Below are 19,518 nucleotides of genomic sequence, written 5' to 3' on the forward strand. Positions count from 1 at the left end.
TATATATATATATATATATTAGCAGACCCAATAGGAGTTCTATTAAAATTTAAAAATAAAATAAAAAGGCTACCTTAATATTGATGTATGACAGATTGTACTTAAATTTTTTTTTTTTTTTTTACTGAATTCAACAATATTTCTTTCAACTGATAAAGGTTTACTTTTAGTGACACATTTTCTATACACACACAAAACAATGAATGTTTCAAAAGTGTCCACAATTTTGGCCATCACAGTAAATTTGTATAGCAATAGTTCTAAGGCCTGTGATTTGCTGAGTGGTTCTGCATCAAGATCCCCACTTTTTACCTGTTAGTTCACATGGAAATAGATTACAAAGTGCATCAATCATAATTAGCAAGAAAATGTCAGCCCCTATAGCAAATATATCGGGGAAGTCTGCAAATGTAATATTTTAATTTATTTATCTTTTCACAATATATAGTTACTATATCATTCCTTGTAAAAAAACAAAAAAACAAAAAAAAGAAAAAAACAAATAAAACAGACAATTTATTATACATGACATGTTTGTTTTACAGAAAATAAAATAACACCCAAAACTATGGTTTGGAGAGTCAATTTTCAAGTCACATCAACGATGTACCAAGTTCCTATTAATACAAGGCTGTAGCAAGTGGTAAGAATAGGTTGTAGGTTAAGCATCTAAGACATACATGCACAACATGCGCCCTGGGGGCTGCATGTGGCTCACGATACTGTTCTATGCTGCCTAAGGCAGGAGGGAAGGTCACACTTCAAGGTGCGCCCAACCCCATTGTTTCTGCCTATCCATGGCGCTAAGCTCCAGAATAGATTTAGAAGAGTTGTAAAGTTTTATATGAATAACGCTCATTTAACTGAGCACTAAATATATTCTATATAGCATACATTCTGTCAATTTTATTGCGGCCTCAGAATTTGGCGCTCCTTCTCCGTTCTAAACCATGTGTGTACTGTATATATGTATACTGTATAAGAAAAAAATATATATGGGCAAATACACACAGGGCTGGACATAAGAGAACAAAAGGATACTACCATTCTTCTGCAGGATCTCCAGTCTTCGCAAATGCATGGCAATTTCAATCTAAAAGATACGATTTTCAAGCATTCTGGAGCTTTATATACTCTTATGTCTGAAAGTGCTGTAACACTTATCAAAGCCAAAAAATATATGAACCAACCAAGTCTTACACTGCCCTTTTTATTTAAGCCAAAGGGAACCATTTTCTGACAACGTGCTATTAAAGCATACCCTGTTTACTTACAGAAACTGAGTGTTCTCCCAGGCTAAGCAGTTACATTGGAAAAGGTTTAACCTTCTTCCCCAAAATACTTTCTGACAATCATCATTACAATCGCAGGAATAAAATTCCACTTTAAAACCTTTGTGTCCGTTATGGTCTCGTCTCTCATATGCCTATTGGCGGTGAAGGAAAAAAAAACAAAACAATGTAGAAAAATAAGACATGAGGGTAAATGTCAGCATCATCAGGACGGGGTGACCCTGAAAAACCTACGTGTACACGTATGTGTAGGTCTGTGCCACACTATGTACAGTGAGGGTGCACCATCAACCATGGAGAGAACATGCAGTGTTTGCACAAAAGGTTGTCTCTTTATTATACTACTAATCCTTCAGCAGACCATTCCGTAAGTAAGGGTGAAGGCCAGGAAAAACATACTAAGTGCTGTCACTGATGCATCAGGGAGAAGAAACACATGGTAAGGGAACCTTTGGTAGGATCCTAACCAAACTGGTAACAGTTCTGCAATGGCCATGCATGCAGCTGCTCTGCATTGCTAGGTCTGTGTGCAATAAATTGGAATGTGTATATATCTTAAGTGCATATGAACACATGTACATACATATACAATGTACACAGACATACGTCATCACGCTTACAAGTCAGCTTTGTTAACAAACCAATGCAATGTAGCAAAGCACCAGGTGGAAATATCCCCTGAGTATAGAGCTGAAAAATCCAATCTTCTACGAGGTCTGGAACATTCTACTCCTTTGTGAGCAGTTGTATTCCAGAAACTGAAGAAACATATGGACCCTCAATTGAAGATTAGGGAGTCATTTTAAGGCTTTTCATAAACTTTTTCCTTTTCCCAGTCTTTAGATCACATTGGTTGCTAATAGGCATTCAGATTGGCTGCGGGGATCCTTTCAGGCCAGTTTTAATATTGATAAAAGATGCTTTCACTCGCTGTCAGAGAGTGTTTCATACTGGGAGCACAGCAGTGGTTTAGGCTCTTCATCACGTGCCCTCTGTGGGGTGGTAGAATTGCTCTGTGGAATGGCTGTAGAGGATGGAGCAGCGACAAGATTGGTAGGGAGCCGTATTGTTAATGGATTGTATGGAAATGGGGTTGATCCTAAAGTAAATGAGAAAATCAATATTAGAATATAGCAATCCTATAAGAAATACCCTACACATGGGAACATTTGGATTTCTTTCTTTATAAATATACAGTGCAAAAAGATAAAGAGCCATATCATGTGCCAAGATCCTGGCCTTGGATCTGAAGACCAGAGACCGACTAGCAGGAATGTGCCATCTGTAAACTTTAAAATCTAAACATTTGTAAAAACCATGGAAGACTATTAGGAAACAGACAGTATTTGTAGGACTTGCCACTGACTTTCAGCAAGCAAAAATGAAGTTCAGGAAACTGTGTTGTATCTTATAAGTGAGAAACGCCATACTCAGGCCGTTTCCTTGCTCTACCTTTTGATAAAATGATTTCCACTCTGAAAACTCTGCTGTGTGTGTTTTGAGACATACTGCTGGTCACATGATGTGGATTACACATGTTTATGGGAGAAGTAGTCTTTATATATGTCCCCCATGGTCACTGGTCTGTTTGTGTGTGAGAGAGACTTTTATATAACAGATCCCTCCTCTACTGACTGTGTGCAGTGTATGGCAATTTTCAGCCATCTCCTAAGAGACAAGTCCAAATACAGCAGTTTCAATCGGATTTTGTAATATTTTTGCTGGTTGTATCACATACGGATTATTTCTTCCATAAACTCCATTTTTAAATATAATTACTAAGCTATGTAACCCATATCATAGCCCCGCATGTTCCCTTACTGTGCTTCCTATTGTCTATAGAGCATTCTGTGACATGCTTCATCACATGATGTATTACAGACACAGCCTTTACTACAGGGGGATACTTTTGCTTTACAAAGTAATGTTGCAGTATAATAGCAAAGTAAAATGGAGACTCTCTATCTCTACACAGTATCCATGTGATCATCAAGTGATTTTTGATACATAGACTGTAGTGACTCTTTAGGATCAAACTTTGAGGTTCAATTCCAGAATGGACAATCTTCAAAGCAGGAAGAGACGGATCATAAAACAACAAACTATACAAAGATTAAAAATAAGTGACATGGATTGCCTTCTCTCTCACCTGTTGAGGATGGCCTTTCCTCCCATACTCTGTTTGCTAAGGGGGTCTTCCGGTTGGAGTCACCCTCTGAGTGAACTGATGAAGCAGAAGGTGGTCTTTCTGCTGATGGCTGTCCAGGAGCAGGCGACTTTACCTTCCGACTGCTTGGTCTAGAAATCTTAGACTTCCCTCCACTGCCTGTAAGAAATAAACAACCCTAAAGCATTGTATAAAGGCCCCTAAGCCTACACAATGAGACATGTGTTTTCTAAAGTTACTTGTTTCACTGGTCAGTACAGTCATATTACAATATGAAGACTTGGGACACCATCTTAAACAGCAGTTTAGTTTTTTTAGCTTATTATTACAATCTTTATTGTTAGCTGTTGAGGCGATATAAATATTCTGCTAAGTCTTCCATTTTTTGTATGGGTATATTTAAGAGAAGTAAGAAGTCTGTGTATGGCATCATCTTTATTTGTAGAAGGAAAGTTGCTTAAATTTGCCTGAGCAGTTTAAGATCATGTTAAGATAAGCATTTAGGTAAGTCAGCTTTAAAAAAAAATAAAATAAAAAAAAAAAATCTTAAAAATGCCACCACTTTGATTTCAGCAATCTGTCACCAAGGCGTTAAAAATACTATTAGGAAGAAACCTGTTAATCAGCTCCTGGAGGGCAGGGGAGCCTGAATATCATAGGACCTCCCTCTGGTACCAGTGGCCATGTTTGCAAAGTCTGATATATAGTATAAGTACAGAAAAACTACTTCACAGTACCTCATAAGTGACAGACTTTTGAAACCAGTGAGACTAACTTTTTCAACTGCCATTGGGGACGGATATATGTTCATCCACCTTATGACTATAGGAAAACTGCAAATCCAGCAGCAGTGAAGACATTAAGGGTGTACATATATTTAAAGAAGTTGTCCAGTTTCAGCAAGTATACTTTCTGTATCAATTCCTCAGTTTCTAGATGTACACTTGTTGTCATTCTTTGTTTATATCCAGTGGACACAGAGCTGCGCAGATTGTTACAAGACAGATTTCTGATTACTGTGCTGTCATTGTAAGAAGCTGTGCACCTGTGTTACCATCCTGACCATGCACTTTATATCATACTAGCAGAAGAACCCAGTTTTGCATGGGTATATTTGATTTTTTGTTTGTGTAGTGGACCCATAAAAATAGGTTGGTTGCTATGGAAACCTGGTGTAAAGCTGTGTGTATGTGAAGACATAAGAACCTGCAAGTTTCCTTTGGTCCATAAGCGTCATTTGATCACGTGTGTATCAGTTTGGATATCAGTGATTGGTTGTTATGGAAAACTGGAGTAAAGCTGTGTGTATGTGACCTTGTGTGACAGTGTCATCCACAGCACCCTGCTACTTTAAAGCTTACCTACAGCAGTGAAGAAAAATGGCTGGGTTGTTATCGTAACCTGAAGTAAAGCTGTGTGCATTTGGAGACTAAGCGCCTGTGAGTTTCTATTGGTGGATAAGGGACATGTGACTATGGCAGTTGGAATAAGAGTTAAAGACTTGCAGGCTTGTATTGATTAAAGCAGGTAAAATACTGTATCTCAGGAAAGGTATGTCCTAGAGAGTTGAGGCCTGGTCTAAAACGTTCCCAGATACCTCATGTGCCAAATTTAGTAAGGATTGGTTCAGTTGTTTGGTCACACATAAAGAACAGACTGGTCCCTTAACCATTCTACACACAGTCCTATTTATTTTAATGTGACTGAGCTTTAGCATTGTCTTGTGACCTACGGACAGGAGGTCACTTCCCGCACCCATCCTTTAACTACTGGAAGATAGCAGAATGAACAAAGGGAAGCAGAAATCTAGAAAACCATGAGGAATTCACACAAAGTATATTGGAAAATTATATAGCCTTTCATTATATAAACAGTAAAACTGGACAACCCCTTTAAAATCTGCTCACATACATTTATTTCATCAGAGCTGATCCCTACCTTAAGAGTAGAATGGTATAAGCTATGAATCAGTCCTGTGTAAAACATCCATGGGCTAACAGAACAACATGGAGTCAGTCACGTGACACAATGTGACCCATAACGCAACACATGTTTGGTCAGCAGACAGGATATCATACATGGGAAAACTAAACAAGACTAAGGTTATGTTGTCAAAGTTAACTGGAGAGAGGATAAAAAAAAAAAAAAACAAAAAAAAAAAAAACCACAACCAGACCGAGGTGACGCAGAATAATGAATATAAGATTTTCTTCACACTCATGGTGATACTGTGGTTCTGCTCCTCAATATATTACTATTGCAGGGAGTCTGTCACCAGAACCCAGCCCTGCAGATATTTATTTAGGTGACTCTATTTAGGGTGCTACCATTTGCCTCTTTTTTCTATACCATATTTTGCACTAATAAAATAAAGTGCTGTGAGCAAAATTTTACATATATTACAGAAAATGTATGTATACAAAGCCAGTCATAAATATCTCTTTAATGATTCTTCCACACTGTGTCTCACCTGTACTACACATTTATCATACACTGGGAAAATCATGGGCCATTTACAGTTTATAAAAATAGATCTAATGGTAGATTACTCATTGTTACGGTAGTTCTCGTCAAAAATGCTGTATTTTATTAGCCTATAAGCCTATAAGGTATGTGTGAAACCAGGACACGCCATACAAGAAACCATACAATATTCTTAAACGTAAGGCAAGTTTTAGATGGTTAATAATTCAATCACTCATGGGCTACAGCTAATAAAATGGAAAAGAGCATCAGTAGCTAGAAAAGAGGACGCAGGCAGAGCTTTACATGGTTAATAGGGAAAGAAATAGATTTAGAGACTTAGAAAGAAAGCTCAAGGAGCAGCAATAGAAAGAAATTAATAAACATTAGAACAGAGCAAAAGTGTGAAATGAAATATAAAGCAGCAGACCTGGCAAGGACCGCATGTCGTCATTCCGTCCATCAGCAGCAGTTATGGGAATAGCAGAGGGCAGGCTTGCATTGGCATTCAAAGGGTTAAAAGCATTGGTACTGAGGGCTGAGCGGTCTTCCCACTGCTCATCATATTTACCCATTAGGGCCTTCCTAATTATGGCCTCCAACCCTATGTTGCTGCTGGAGCTCTCCTGCACAGCCTGTGTTCTGCAACCTATTGGTCCTGGAAAATGGAGGACGGGCAAAAACAAAAGAATTTTAAGATTGGTTTACAATGACATGGACCTTGTGTTATGAAAAAAACTGTAATACCTATCTAGATCTAGTATTAATAAAGTTTTATGCCATATGATGCATGGCACTTTGAGAGGGTAAATTTAAAGAAAAACAAAAACTGGAGACATACCGTATATAGTCGAGTATAAGCCGACCCGAACATAAGCAGAGACCCCTAATTTTACCACAAAAAACTGGGAAAACTTATTGACTCGAGTATAAGCCGAGGGGGAGAAATCCACCATTGCAGATAAAAAGTCTGGCATGTGCATTGCAGCTTAGTAAGTCCATGGGAATCATAGTAATCATGTCCCTCACATAAGAGTTACTGATATGTGGGACATATGGAGGTAATAATTAGGTATCTCCATAATTAAGGTCCTTCATTAGTATCCTCATGTGTCTCACCTATTAGTAACCCTTATATGGGGCACACAGGGGTTAATATGAGGATCATGATGCGGTTAACTGTTATTAATGTGAGGCACATGGAGTTACTGAAACTAAATTAATAACCCCAAATGACTGACATTAATAGGCAGAGTAACTAAAGGAAGGTCCCTGTGTGTCACGTTACTGTAGCTTCCTCTCCTCCACACATCAGACATCTTCCATAAGACACAATGAATCCTGGCCACTCATCTGCAGGGTAGATGCTAAATCCTAGTGTGCTAAAGGACCTCTGATGACGTCATGACCATGTGATCGGACACAGGTGTGGGCGGAGCTACTAGGATGTAGACTCAACCTTATCTGCAGATGTTACATACCAGTGGCTACAGGCCCTTTGATGACATCACAGTCACGTGACCTCATGACAAGCCAATCACAGAGCAGAAGCACTAAAGGACCTCCCCCTTCCAGTTTTCTGTGCTCCGTGGACCCTGACTCATGTATAAGCCGAGGAGAGTTTTTTCAGCATGAAAAATGTGCTGAAAAAGTTGGCTTATACTCGAGTATATACAGTAAGTATTCAATAAGTTTACAAGACTTTGCTCTCCTTTCCCATTTAAGATACATATCTAAAATATTCACACATATAACAGAAATATAAAGAATTACCTGATCCAGTAATGGCTGGCATGTTAAATATTTCAGTTCCTGGCTGTCCAATATCTAGTGAAAAAGGAATAAAAACGTAATTCAACATAAAAATGATGAAGTTCACGTGTTAGTAGAGAAGAATCACAAAACCTGGAGCCCTGGAGACATTACTACAGTATCCAAGCACTGGAGCGGATAACTATACTCATGACTGTATAACTATACTCATGTACCATTTTACTGTAGTCTGTGCCTATTCTTAGGACAAACTGTGCATGTACCCATCTGCTAAACTTTGGAAGGAAGGAACCAATGGAAGATATATTCCATAGCATAGTTATTAATTTTATGTTGGTGTTATTTTAAGTAACAATGCACAAATAATAAAAAAGTATTTAAAAAAAGTTTGTATTTACTTATCCATAAACAGGTATTTCAATCTCATACCAAGTCAAAAACTTTTGGTTTTGTGAAGGCCAGAAGTAGCAAAATGGAGAATATGCAATATACAGTGTTGGCCAAAAGTATTGGTACCCCTGCAATTCTGTCAGATAATACTCATTTTCTTCCAGAAAATGATTGCAAGCACAAATTCTTTGATATTATTATCTTCATCTAATTTGTCTTCAATGGAAAACCACAAAAAGAATTGTCAAAAAGCCAAATTGGATATAATTCCACACCAAACATAAAAAGGGGGTGGACAAAAGTATTGGCACTGTTTGAAAAATCATGTGATGCTTCTCTAATTTGTATAATTAACAGCACCTGATACTTGCCTGAGGCACCAAACAGGTGGTGGCAATAACTAAATCACACTTGCAGCCAGTTGAAATGGATTAAAGTTGACTCAACCTATGTCCTCGTGTGTACCACATTGAGCATGGAGAAAAGAAAGAAGACCAAAGAACTTTCTGAGGACTTGAGAAGCAAAATTGTGAGGAAGCATGAGTAATCTCAAGGCCACAAGTCCATCTCCAAAGACCTGAATGTGCCTGTGTCTACCGTGCGCAGTGTCATCAAGAAGTTTAAAGCCCATGGCACTGTGGCTAACCTCCCTAGATGTGGATGGAAAAGAAAAATTGACGAGAGATTTCAACGCAAGATTGTGCGGATGGTGGATAAAGAACCTCGACTAACATCCAAACAAGTTCAAGCTGCCCTGCAGTCCGAGGGTACAACAGTGTCAATCTGTACTATCCGTCAGCATCTGAATGAAAAGGGACTGTATGGTAGGATACCCAGGAAGACCCCACTTCTTACCCAGAGACATAAAAAAGCCAGGCTGGAGTTTGCTAAAACTTACCTGAGAAAGCCAAACGTTTTGGAAGAATGTTCTCTGGTCAGATGAGACAAAAGTAGGAAAAGGCATCAACATAGAGTTAACAGGAAAAAAAAAAAGAGGCCTTCAAAGAAAAGAGGTTCCCTGATGTTTTGGGGTTGCTTTGCTGCCTCTGGCACTGGACTGCTTGACCTTGTGCATGGCATTATGAAGTCTGAAGACTACCAACAAATTTTGCAGCATAATGTAGGGCCCAGTGTGAGAAAGCTGGGTCTCCCTCAGAGGTCATGGGTAGGGTTGAGCGATCGTGTTCGGAAAAAATCAGATTCCGATCGGCGATCGAGAAAATTTCACGATCGCGATCAGAATTCCGAACACGATCTGTTTATGTGGGATCGAGATCGGTGATCTTTTCCCACAATGCCTTCACACTGAGTATATTGTGTATTACTCAGTGTGAAGGCTCCGCTGCGGTTCCATAGGAATGAATGGAAGCAGCCGGCACACAGCCTTAACCCCCTGCGCGCCGGCTGCCTCCATTCATTCTAATGGGAGACTAAAGCTACTCACCTCCAGAGATGGCTGGTCCGCTGCTCTTCGCTTCGCTGCCGGTCCAGCTGCCATCTTCTTCTACTCGCTGCCCCCTCCCTGCCAGGTTAGGAGAGTGTGGGCGGGTTAGGAGAGTATGGGCGGGTACGGGGGAAGGGGGGGGGAGACGTGACGTCACTCTCCTAACCTGGCAGGGAGGGGGCAGTGAGGCGGAGAAGACGGCAGCTGGACCGGCAGCGAAGCGAAGAGCAGCAGACCAGCCATCTCTGGAGGTAAGTGGACACCAGGGGGGACTAAGTAGCCAGAGGATTAAAAAAAAACCCTCTGGCTACTTAGTGATTCACTACACAGCGTGGATTCTAACAATTGTTAGATTCCATGCTGTATAGTAAATAGGATTGCTTTTAAAATCCGATCTCCGATTAATAAAAAAATATCCCATTGACTTGCATTGGGATCGGAATTGGGATTGAGATCGGGTTCGAACGAAAAATGATTGGAAATCGGATTTTAAAATCGATCCTGAAAAGTCAGCATCGGCTCAACCCTAGTCATGGGTCTTCCAGCAGGACAATGACCCAAAACACACTTCAAAAAGCACTAGAAAATGGTTTGAGAGAAAGCACTGGAGACTTCTAAAGTGGCCAGCAATGAGTCCAGACCTGAATCCCATAGAACACCTGTGGAGAGATCTCTTGATGGCAGTTTGGAGAAGGCCCCCTTCACATCTCAGGGACCTGGAGCAGTTTGCCAAAGAAGAATGGTCCAAAATTCCAGCAAGAGCATTGAAAGAAACTCATTGATGGTTACCGGAAGCGGTTGTCCGCAGTTATTTTGTCTAAAGGTTGTGCTACCAAGTATTAGGCTGAGGGTGCCAACACTTTTGTCTGGCCCATTTTTGGAGTTTTGTGTAAAATGATCAATGATTTGACTTTTTTTTCATTCTCTTTTGTGTTTTTTCATTGCAAGCAAAATAAATGAAGATATTAATACCAAAGAGTTTGTGCTTGCAATCATTTTCTGGAAGAAAATGAGTATTATGTGACAGAATTTCAGGGGTGCCAATAATTTTGGCCAACACTGTATGTATATCGGTTCACCTGTCTCAAAGCTGACTGTGTTATTCTCATCGGTCATTTTGATTGAAAGATGTACAACCTACTTAATCGTAATTCTCTCTTTTCAATGACATTTTCTTTTGGAAGGTACTGGTTCTCCTTGTGGGGGGGGGGGGGGATCATGTGGATGTAGAGTGTTACAGGTAATTTTTTTACTCGGACAACCCCTTGAAGGATTTTAGACTAAATGAGTTGTAATCTGTGCATATGTAACAAAGGTGAAAACATGATGGAAATACCAACAGCTGACAGAGGTAAAGTCATAGTATGTATTTGTATACAGAAAAATACAAAGCTATTCCCATTGAAAAAGTTGACACCATCTATCAAACATGGATTGCTAGATGTCATCAATCTCTACACTGAAGACCTACTTGGACCACCTGCTTCAGCTTCTAGGCAACACATGCTACCTAGTACCCTGCATACATTCTCATCAGTAAAACATATACATCTCTGCTTGACAAAAGTTGGAACAAAGGACTATCTGGGCTAGTTAAGATTTGGTGAAAGTTCCAGAAGTGAACAAGGTGACCACCCTCCCCCAATTCCCATACCAATTCCTTTGGGTGAAAAAAAAAACATGGAAACTCTTACTATACTCTGGCTCATTCCTGTTGGTTGTACTAAGTTTTTTAATGATCTCCTGTTTCTTGGATTTAACCATAGCAGAGGTGCTCTCAGTCAGCTTACTGAAGAACGCTGGGGGTTGAGCGTTGTTCCCTGGAGATTTCGAACCCATTCTGCAGAAAGAAAGATGAATATCATTTATATTGCATACAAACCAATATGAAAGGAACAGTCTCTGAAAAAAGAAGAACGCTGGTTGTAAGGTCTGCAATATCAAATTTGTAAAGAATATATTATTAGTCCATATCTATGCACTGCTTTAAGCCAGGGGTAAGCAAGCTTTGGCACACCAGCTGCTGTGAAACCAACTCCCAGCATGTTCTATTTCTATGGTTAACCACTCTTGCAGGCCTAAGCCTTAAACAATTTTGCAATCTGTGACGTGAAAGCATCCTCTAAAACCAAGCAGTACATTTTCCAGGTACTTACAGGCACTGAATGTATAGTTATAGTGTCAGGCTTCCTCAACAGAAAACTCGGGACATACCTTCAGGTCTAAGTATGTTAAAACCAGAACAGTACTGGGCCCATTTTTCTCCTATGATCCTTACTAATAACTGACTGTATGCCAATGAAAGCCTCTCCCCATCATTGTTTGGGAGACACAACACTGTGCAGGTACCAATCAGCTGACTAAAGGAGTATTGAGTGTCCTTCATTGTTTATCTGGTGCAGTATTGCACATTTTATAGCTATTCTTAGTACTGCAGCTTTCAGAAGCTCAGTTCCACACAACTAAATAGGACGGAGCAGCAATAACCAGCACAGACACTTCCAAATGTACAGCACTATGTCTGCTAAACAGTGATCGGGACACAGCATTCGAAAGAGGGTCAAAGCTCCTGTAGTCAGGACAGATCAAAACTAAAGTCCCGAAAAATAACTGAGACTGAGGCTAAACCTTGCAAAATCAGTGATTTGCGCTGTGGTGAAAATGCAGCAGAATGAATGAAATTTCATTTACTCTCATCCACACGTAAAGGAGAAGAACGTCGTACAACCTTCAAGGTTGCATGTTCGTCTGAAGATCGCAGCATGTAAAAATTTAGCTGCATAAATTCTGCATTTTCCCTAAAGATTTTTAATGAGGAAAGCAAAAATGAAACACAGCAGGCAAGCATTTTGCTGTGTTTTTTCCGTGCTACATGTACATGAAAGTTTGCATCTATGGAACCCTGGCAAAATGGCAAGGGGCACATGGATGATATCCACATGCCCTCTGCCCATTCACAGTGGGCCCAGCCAACAAAACTGATAGAAATGGGATGTACCCTAAATTTTGTTCGCTGGCTCACGGTCCTGTACACAGACCCATGAAAATGCACGGGCATGTGTATGGACCATAGGTAAATAAAGGGTTAGTGTGCTAGCTATTAAAAACAAAGCTAACTCACATGGAGCCTAAGAGAGCACTTTTCCACTATTTTTATTGTACACATCTTGCCATCATTGAACTCTATTGTCAACATCATGATCTAGAGATCATGCCCTACACCCTCTTGAACAAGAAGCATGAGATACGACCTTCTACACACTATCAAATATTTAGATAGTGCTCGGTTAAATAAAAGGTTTTCCATTTCTGCATGTGAAAAAAAACTGGAAACATGCATTCAAGAGCTGCAATCTTTGTCTTTAATGCTCTAATGCATCACATTTGAAATTACAGGGATCAAAAATACCTTGTTATAGGAAACAAAGAAAATCCGAATATATACACATGGATATAACAAATGCATTCATAATTACTGTACATCAAGGTATTTTAAGGTATGCCGGTTAAATACGAAGGCTATGAATCTTATTAGATCAATAGCATAACTATGTAGTGTACATAGGCTGCAACTGCCTGGAGTGGGTAAATAATGACAAATGTACACGGATATCGCCACATCCGAGTTAACACTGGCTATGGTACACCAGAACTGTGAATAAAATAACATGAAGTAAAATAAAAAATGGTAAATCCTAAAGGTTGGTCAATGCTTCGTGGAATGGGACAGTGTAGCCCACAGCTTGACATTGCTATAATTTATTCCAGATATTGGAATAAAACATGGTGCACACGTACATCAGCGGACTGGCATATATGCATGCCGATCTTAATAACTTTCCCCTATATCTTATTTTACATACACAATCAGTACCTGTAAGTGCCTGAAGTAAAGTCTAACTTCCATGTCCATATTAATATGTGAATAACTGTATTATGAACAGTTCTGATAAGTCATTGCGGTGATTAAGGAATGTTATAATTCTGATAGAACATTATACATGTACACTGCATAAACATTAAAAAACCAGAAGCTTCTGTTCAACGCATGGGTATGTGCACCTTTGCAGTTTAAAACACTTTAAGATGTTTAAAATTATGAACACGTGCCAGAAGGAACAGAAATATACGACTGTCAATATTTTTGAAAAATGCTCACGAGAATGGGCGTAGTTTAAAAGTGTCTAACTTTACCACACCGAAAAGTACGGATATGGCACAGATTTTCTGGCACAAAGTATACCCAAGCTTAAAATGGTGTAAACTTAAAGATTCTATTGAGACAGAATTTTGACACAATCCAAAAAAAAGCGCCAGAAGTTTGGCACTTTGGTAAGTGAGTCATTTATGAAGATCTGTACACTAGATTAATAACTATAGCTAAAACTACTAATGGGATTCAGAATTTGAGAGTGCAAAGTTTGACAGTGTTGATAAATATGCCCCGATGTTCTTAAATGATTTCTGTATTGTTTCCTTTACTTCAAGAGCTGCTATCTCTGACACGGCTGCTGGTATGCTTACAAGTTCATACCCTGCAAAGTATGTTATTTTAGTTCCTCCATTCTATCTCTAAATGCTTTGATACAAAGGGCCTACATCTTCATATCTTACCCTCTGATATGGCTGTGAAAAACAGGCTTCTAGGAGAAAGTATAGCTGAGAAATTCACTCAGAAATATACATGGTGTATCTTTAGTAGTATGCTAGCAAGAAGCAATACGCAGATGGAGTGGAGTAATGTACAACTGCAGGATCACATAACATTTGGGGTTCATTCGAAAAATACAAAAATAGGGCAGCAGATGAGTTATGGTTACTCACGCAACCATGTCTGTCCATGAAAAACTGTGTGCAGGCTGCATTTCCAGGACTGATCACAGCCGTGTGAAAGGAAAATGGATCCCAACTGCATCAAAATGAGTTATGATACAGGGAGCTCCAAAACAGACAAATTGGTGCTGCATTGAACCAAAGTAAAGGTGACAGTTCAGTACAATAGTGATCAGGTCTTCGGGAGCTCACTGCAGTGAGTTCCATTCACAGGGCAGTCCACCCAGACACCATGCTGTATGGACAGGACACAGTCGTGTGAAAAAAGCCCTAAACATGTTGCACATAAATCTGCACAGGACATTGAGTGTTAGGATTTATTCAAGATTTTTCTTCCTCTATTTTAGAAGCACTGGAGTTAATCTGTTGCAAAGGTTCACATACCCAATAGGTAAACTGTTCCCACATACAGAGAAATACTTTCCAGCATGCACACTTCAGAATTTGAGTTAGAAGGCTTTATAGAGCTCATCATTATGATAGTAGAAGTTGGAAAGAAACAGAATAGGTTGTTCACTTGTGAAACCAGAGAATATGGTAAGATGAAGATGAAGACAGGACGAGAGACGTCTGTTGGAAGATTTTGTATTAAAACATATTAGTGCCTTGGATTTCTCTATTTTGTCTATTTCTTGCAAGTCTACTATTCCTAAGTGAATATTCAGGCATCACTTATGCTTATTTGTTAAAATGCTCTTAAATGAATGCCTTCATAATATTGTACATTGTGGAGTAAAACTAAATGCTCTAGACTATTTTTTCTTAATTAACTCTGAACACTAGTCCCCCCTCCCCCCAGTACTTCAAGTTGAAGTTCCCCCCAACCCTCCCCCAGTACTTCAGTTGAAGTTCTTGCCCAGACTGCACCTCTATGGGTTAACCATAGCTTGACCAAGGAATTGTGCAAATAAAATGGCTGATGTTCTAGCTGAAGAGCAGTGGCCATAGCGTAACTGCTAAAACAGATGGTTTGCAGTGGATATTATTATACTTTACTACTAGAACTTCTGCAGATCTGCAGCTCATCTCTGAAATCCAATATTAGTTTCTCCTGCTCTACAACCTACTTTACTAGCAGCGGACGTTCTCATCAAAAAGCAGTTGGAAAAGCAATCTGAAGGGAAAGTATGACTGGATACTGATGGAAAAATAGGCTGGCATGCTTTGGAGAATGCATTACCTTGGTTCTGTTTGCTCTCCCTCTCTATATAAAGTGGTATATGTGGAACTTCTAGAATACTCTGGTTGTCCCATGCCCTCTGGTGGAGAAATAGGGTCGATACCATCTTCTGAGCCACTCAACGTAGATGCTTTGTTTTGATCTGGTGATCTATGGATCAATGAAGCTCAGGTTCATCTACTGCACACATGACTTTAGAAATTTGAGCTACACTTGGTACGATGTATGATAGAATTTCCTCTGAAAAACTGTCAATTTAGGACTGTGTCAAACACAGGCTTCAAAGTCAAGGTTGACATCATGGAAAACCTACACTACTGATTTCAAGGGGCATAGTTACCATAATGGCTGAATCCAAGATACAAACCCTTTTTGGCTGGACAAAATGTTATATTATTTTTATGTGTTGTATTGGCTACCAGCTCAAATTCTGTAAGTCAGTCCTCAAACTCATCTAATGACACCTACCTTTTCTCTGCATTGTTCCCAGGAGATATCCTTGCTGCCTGACTCTGTTCTTGTTGTTGATGGACGGCATCACTGGGATTCTGCCTTAGATCTAATACTGGACATCCAGCATAATAAAGCTGTGCTGAAACTTGAGGGTGCAGCTGCTGTGGATGGTTCCGGGTGTAGTCCTGTGTAATAACCTCCTGAAATGAGTAGACATGCAATGGCTGAAAAAATCTTTTTTTTCTGACAATTCAAACACAACAAACACAGAACCCCCTTTTAATATCTCAAAAGAACCCAATGATAGTGAGACATACACTTATATGCTGAGCCAAAGTGACAACACGTTGATTTTTAAGGTGTGGTGAACCCTGTGATGTATGACATGGAGATTGCTGACCATCTGACTTTGGTCGTAGATGCCCTTCAGATAAGTGCTTCACAGGCACTAAATAGAAGAAGAAAATGAAGAAAATTAGATCTTGATCATTCATTAAAAAATTTGTAAATAGGAGTCATGCATGCCAGACTTTCTTCTGTTACAAAGTAAATGGACATGTTGGAAGATAGCGTCCGTCATGTTGTTTATGTCAATGGATATGAGTACTCTTATCTTCCTATGAAGGAAGACCGCAATGGATATTAACAACAGTAGTGTGAAGCCAACCTTATTTAAAAAGTTATTTTTTACAAAAGAAAGGATGATTTAAAGAGAGTCTACCAACCTCCCCCCAAAATATTCCACTCTTGCCACTCCATTACAGAGCACATTTCAGTAATAAATATAACACTGTTATGCAAGTTAATTTTGTAGATTTGGAGTAAAACAACACTGAAGTCTGCAAGGCAGTTGGTGCACTGGGGGCAGACATTCAACTTCTCAGAGCACTACTCTTACACTCAGACCCCTACCATCTCCTGCCTGTGCCACCCCATACAGTAGGAGTTGATCCATCCAATGTTATAACATCACCCATCCTACTTGAGCAGTAAGCAGTGCTTCCAGGGCTGAAGCCAATCCCCAGTGCATCAAGTTCCAGGCTTGCATAAAATGTCAATGTTGCTTTTTTTGGACAAATCTTCTAATGTCACATAGAGAGGTATATTGTATATTGTGGTGGGGACTGATGAACATGCTTGAGGGGAGGTGGACAATCGTTCTATGTGCAAGACCCAGCCTAATAATCAACAGTCTGATATTTTTTGTTTGTGTGATTTTAATTACTTTAGCGCATATTGAAAGTTGTGTGTGGGAGTCAAGAAGTGCATGGGTAGCATTGGGCTTTCATATCTATATCTATAGCTATGTTTGTTTTCTAAGCAGACACGAGTACAATTACTTTTGAATGACCTTTATGTGGCCCCATTTACAAACTCATCCAAACCTGTTTTTGTGTGTTTTTTCATAGTTTTTAAAAGGACAGTTTCAAATATCAGCCATTACCATTTCCTTTTTTTTAAGCAAACTGCCCTATGTTAAAACAAAATGATTAAAGAAAATCAATGAAATCACTGAATAGAACTGACTGTTCAATGAATATTATCATGACTGTTTTAGAAGTTGTAAATCTACGTTATTCATCTGGCTTTCCCTAATAAGGCTGCATTCACACAGAGTAACGCCAGGCGTCATTTGTGTGTAATTTGTGTGTCTTTTACGGCCGTCATAAAACGTTTACATAGAGTTCTAAAGGAAAAGACGTCCGTAATTTACTGCCGTCATTTACGGCCGTCATTACAATGACGGCCGTAAATGACGGCCGTAAATGACGGGCGTCTTTTCCTATAGAACTCTATGTAAACGTTTTATGACGGCCGTAAAAGACACACAAATTACACACAAATGACGCCTGGCGTTACTCTGTGTGAATGCAGCCTAAAAGTACTGTATATCGGGAGAATTGAGTCATCTGAGTCCTGCGCCATTCTCTGTGCATCAGCTACTGAGAATAGCTGATCGGTAAGGGTGCTGGGTGTCAGAGCCCCACTAATCTGTTATTGATGAGATATCTGTAGAATAGAGCAGCAATACGGTGAGCTTGGAAAACACCTTTAACCCCTTAAGGTGTGGCCTGTTTACTTGGCAAAAAGAGGAAGTTAACTTAATTCTACAGGACAGCATATGTTTAAATAGTTTTGTAGTTCTGCATGTTATTTTGTTATAACTCTGGTGGTGTGTCACACAAACACACAATTATAATTATACACATTATATGAAAAATTGAGTTGATTTTGTTATTTATTCTACGTTTCTTGAAAATCTCAAGTAAATTCTTGTATTCCCATTAAACAACGGTCCTAGGGAAGGTTATCCCCTACTTCTATCCTGCACCGTTCCTTTGTAACTCACAAAGTAAACTGATCAGTAAATTGGCAAATGGGTGTTATTATTTCGCCCGTCAAAGCGGTTTGTTCTGCACAGAAACGTCTGTAATTGGTAACCACTAGGGGTTATTTATTCATAAGCTGTTGGGAGGATCAACACAGGAACAGCACAACACATAGAAGAGATTCTTCAGAAATGTTATTTCATGGGGAATGCAAGTATTTACTACAAAATATCAGGAGAGATGACAGTTCCTCTAAGTCTTTTGATGACCTATTGTATATAACTTTTTAAATTTTTATGAAAAGTCTTATTTTACTGTGGTTATTTTCTTTATTTATAGTGCACTGTATATTTAGTATGCTGTGATAAAATACAAATGAAAACACATATCTGTGATATGAGAGCCATCACTGGCACTTGCTATCTTCACACCAGGAGCTTATAATCACCTTGTTTGTGTCTTAATTCATGCTCCAGACGAACATTTTCAGATTCCTGCATGGCAGCTCGAACTTGCTTCTCATGAGAAAGACGTGATGAACTCAGAGGGCTAACCGTATCATGTCTGTCAGGGCTGTACCCAGTGGGAAATCCTAATCAGATGTACAGACATTAGTATGGTCAATCCAGCTTTCCATCCTCTAACAACAGGAAAAATGATGCAGCTGTGCAAAATGCTCACACTTTGATAGTGCAGATTTTATAAGAAACCAGCAGTACTAGAAGATGACAGAGATCAAGAAAAATCTCCACTTACATTGCAGACACCTCTTTAAATTTGGTATTATAAGTCGTATACAATACATCCATTTACATAATCCATTAGAAATCACTAGAGATTTTCCCAGCAATGGAATCACCTGTTGACAATGGCCAAATCATTATTATTCTTACACTGGAGCTCTCTACATCCCACAGTAGATTAGGGAAATAGTCCAAATGAAGGAATTATACTATCTGTCTGGTATACAACCTACCTAAATGTGGGCTACCTTTAAATGTGGGCTCTCAACCTGTGGGTCGCGATCCCTTTCACAGAGGTCGCCTAACACCATCAGAAAACACATATTTCCGTCAGTCTTAGGAACAGAGACACCACTCCTCTATCAGTCTTCAGGTTGGTTCACCCATCAGGGTCGGCGTTCTGGGGGCAAACTGGGCAATTGCCCAAGGCCCCCTGTCCCCAAAGGGGTC

At 39.5% G+C, this 19,518-nt stretch overlaps 1 protein-coding gene across 20 annotated transcripts in view; it reads right to left on the reverse strand.

Annotated features, from left to right (window-relative positions):
- Window positions 1–200: 200 nt before the first annotated feature.
- Window positions 201–19,518, reverse strand: part of NCOR2 (nuclear receptor corepressor 2) — a 291,797-nt gene continuing 272,479 nt past the window's right edge. For 15 of the 20 annotated variants that reach the window (XM_075274561.1, XM_075274570.1, XM_075274577.1 and 12 more), the window contains 9 exons: window positions 18,774–18,917; window positions 16,313–16,443; window positions 16,011–16,195; window positions 15,543–15,692; window positions 11,224–11,369; window positions 7,696–7,749; window positions 6,353–6,580; window positions 3,442–3,618; window positions 201–2,391 (listed from right to left, as the gene is read on the reverse strand). In XM_075274561.1, the coding sequence (XP_075130662.1) occupies window positions 2,216–2,391; window positions 3,442–3,618; window positions 6,353–6,580; window positions 7,696–7,749; window positions 11,224–11,369; window positions 15,543–15,692; window positions 16,011–16,195; window positions 16,313–16,443; window positions 18,774–18,917 (1,391 nt within the window). In that variant the 3' untranslated portion in view covers window positions 201–2,215. The remainder of the gene's footprint in view (window positions 2,392–3,441; window positions 3,619–6,352; window positions 6,581–7,695; window positions 7,750–11,223; window positions 11,370–15,542; window positions 15,693–16,010; window positions 16,196–16,312; window positions 16,444–18,773; window positions 18,918–19,518) is intronic. The other 5 variants (XM_075274719.1, XM_075274669.1, XM_075274633.1 and 2 more) reach the window with 4 other exon arrangements.

This window comes from Leptodactylus fuscus, chromosome 1, assembly GCF_031893055.1.
Source record: "Leptodactylus fuscus isolate aLepFus1 chromosome 1, aLepFus1.hap2, whole genome shotgun sequence".
NCBI lineage: Eukaryota > Metazoa > Chordata > Amphibia > Anura > Leptodactylidae > Leptodactylus > Leptodactylus fuscus.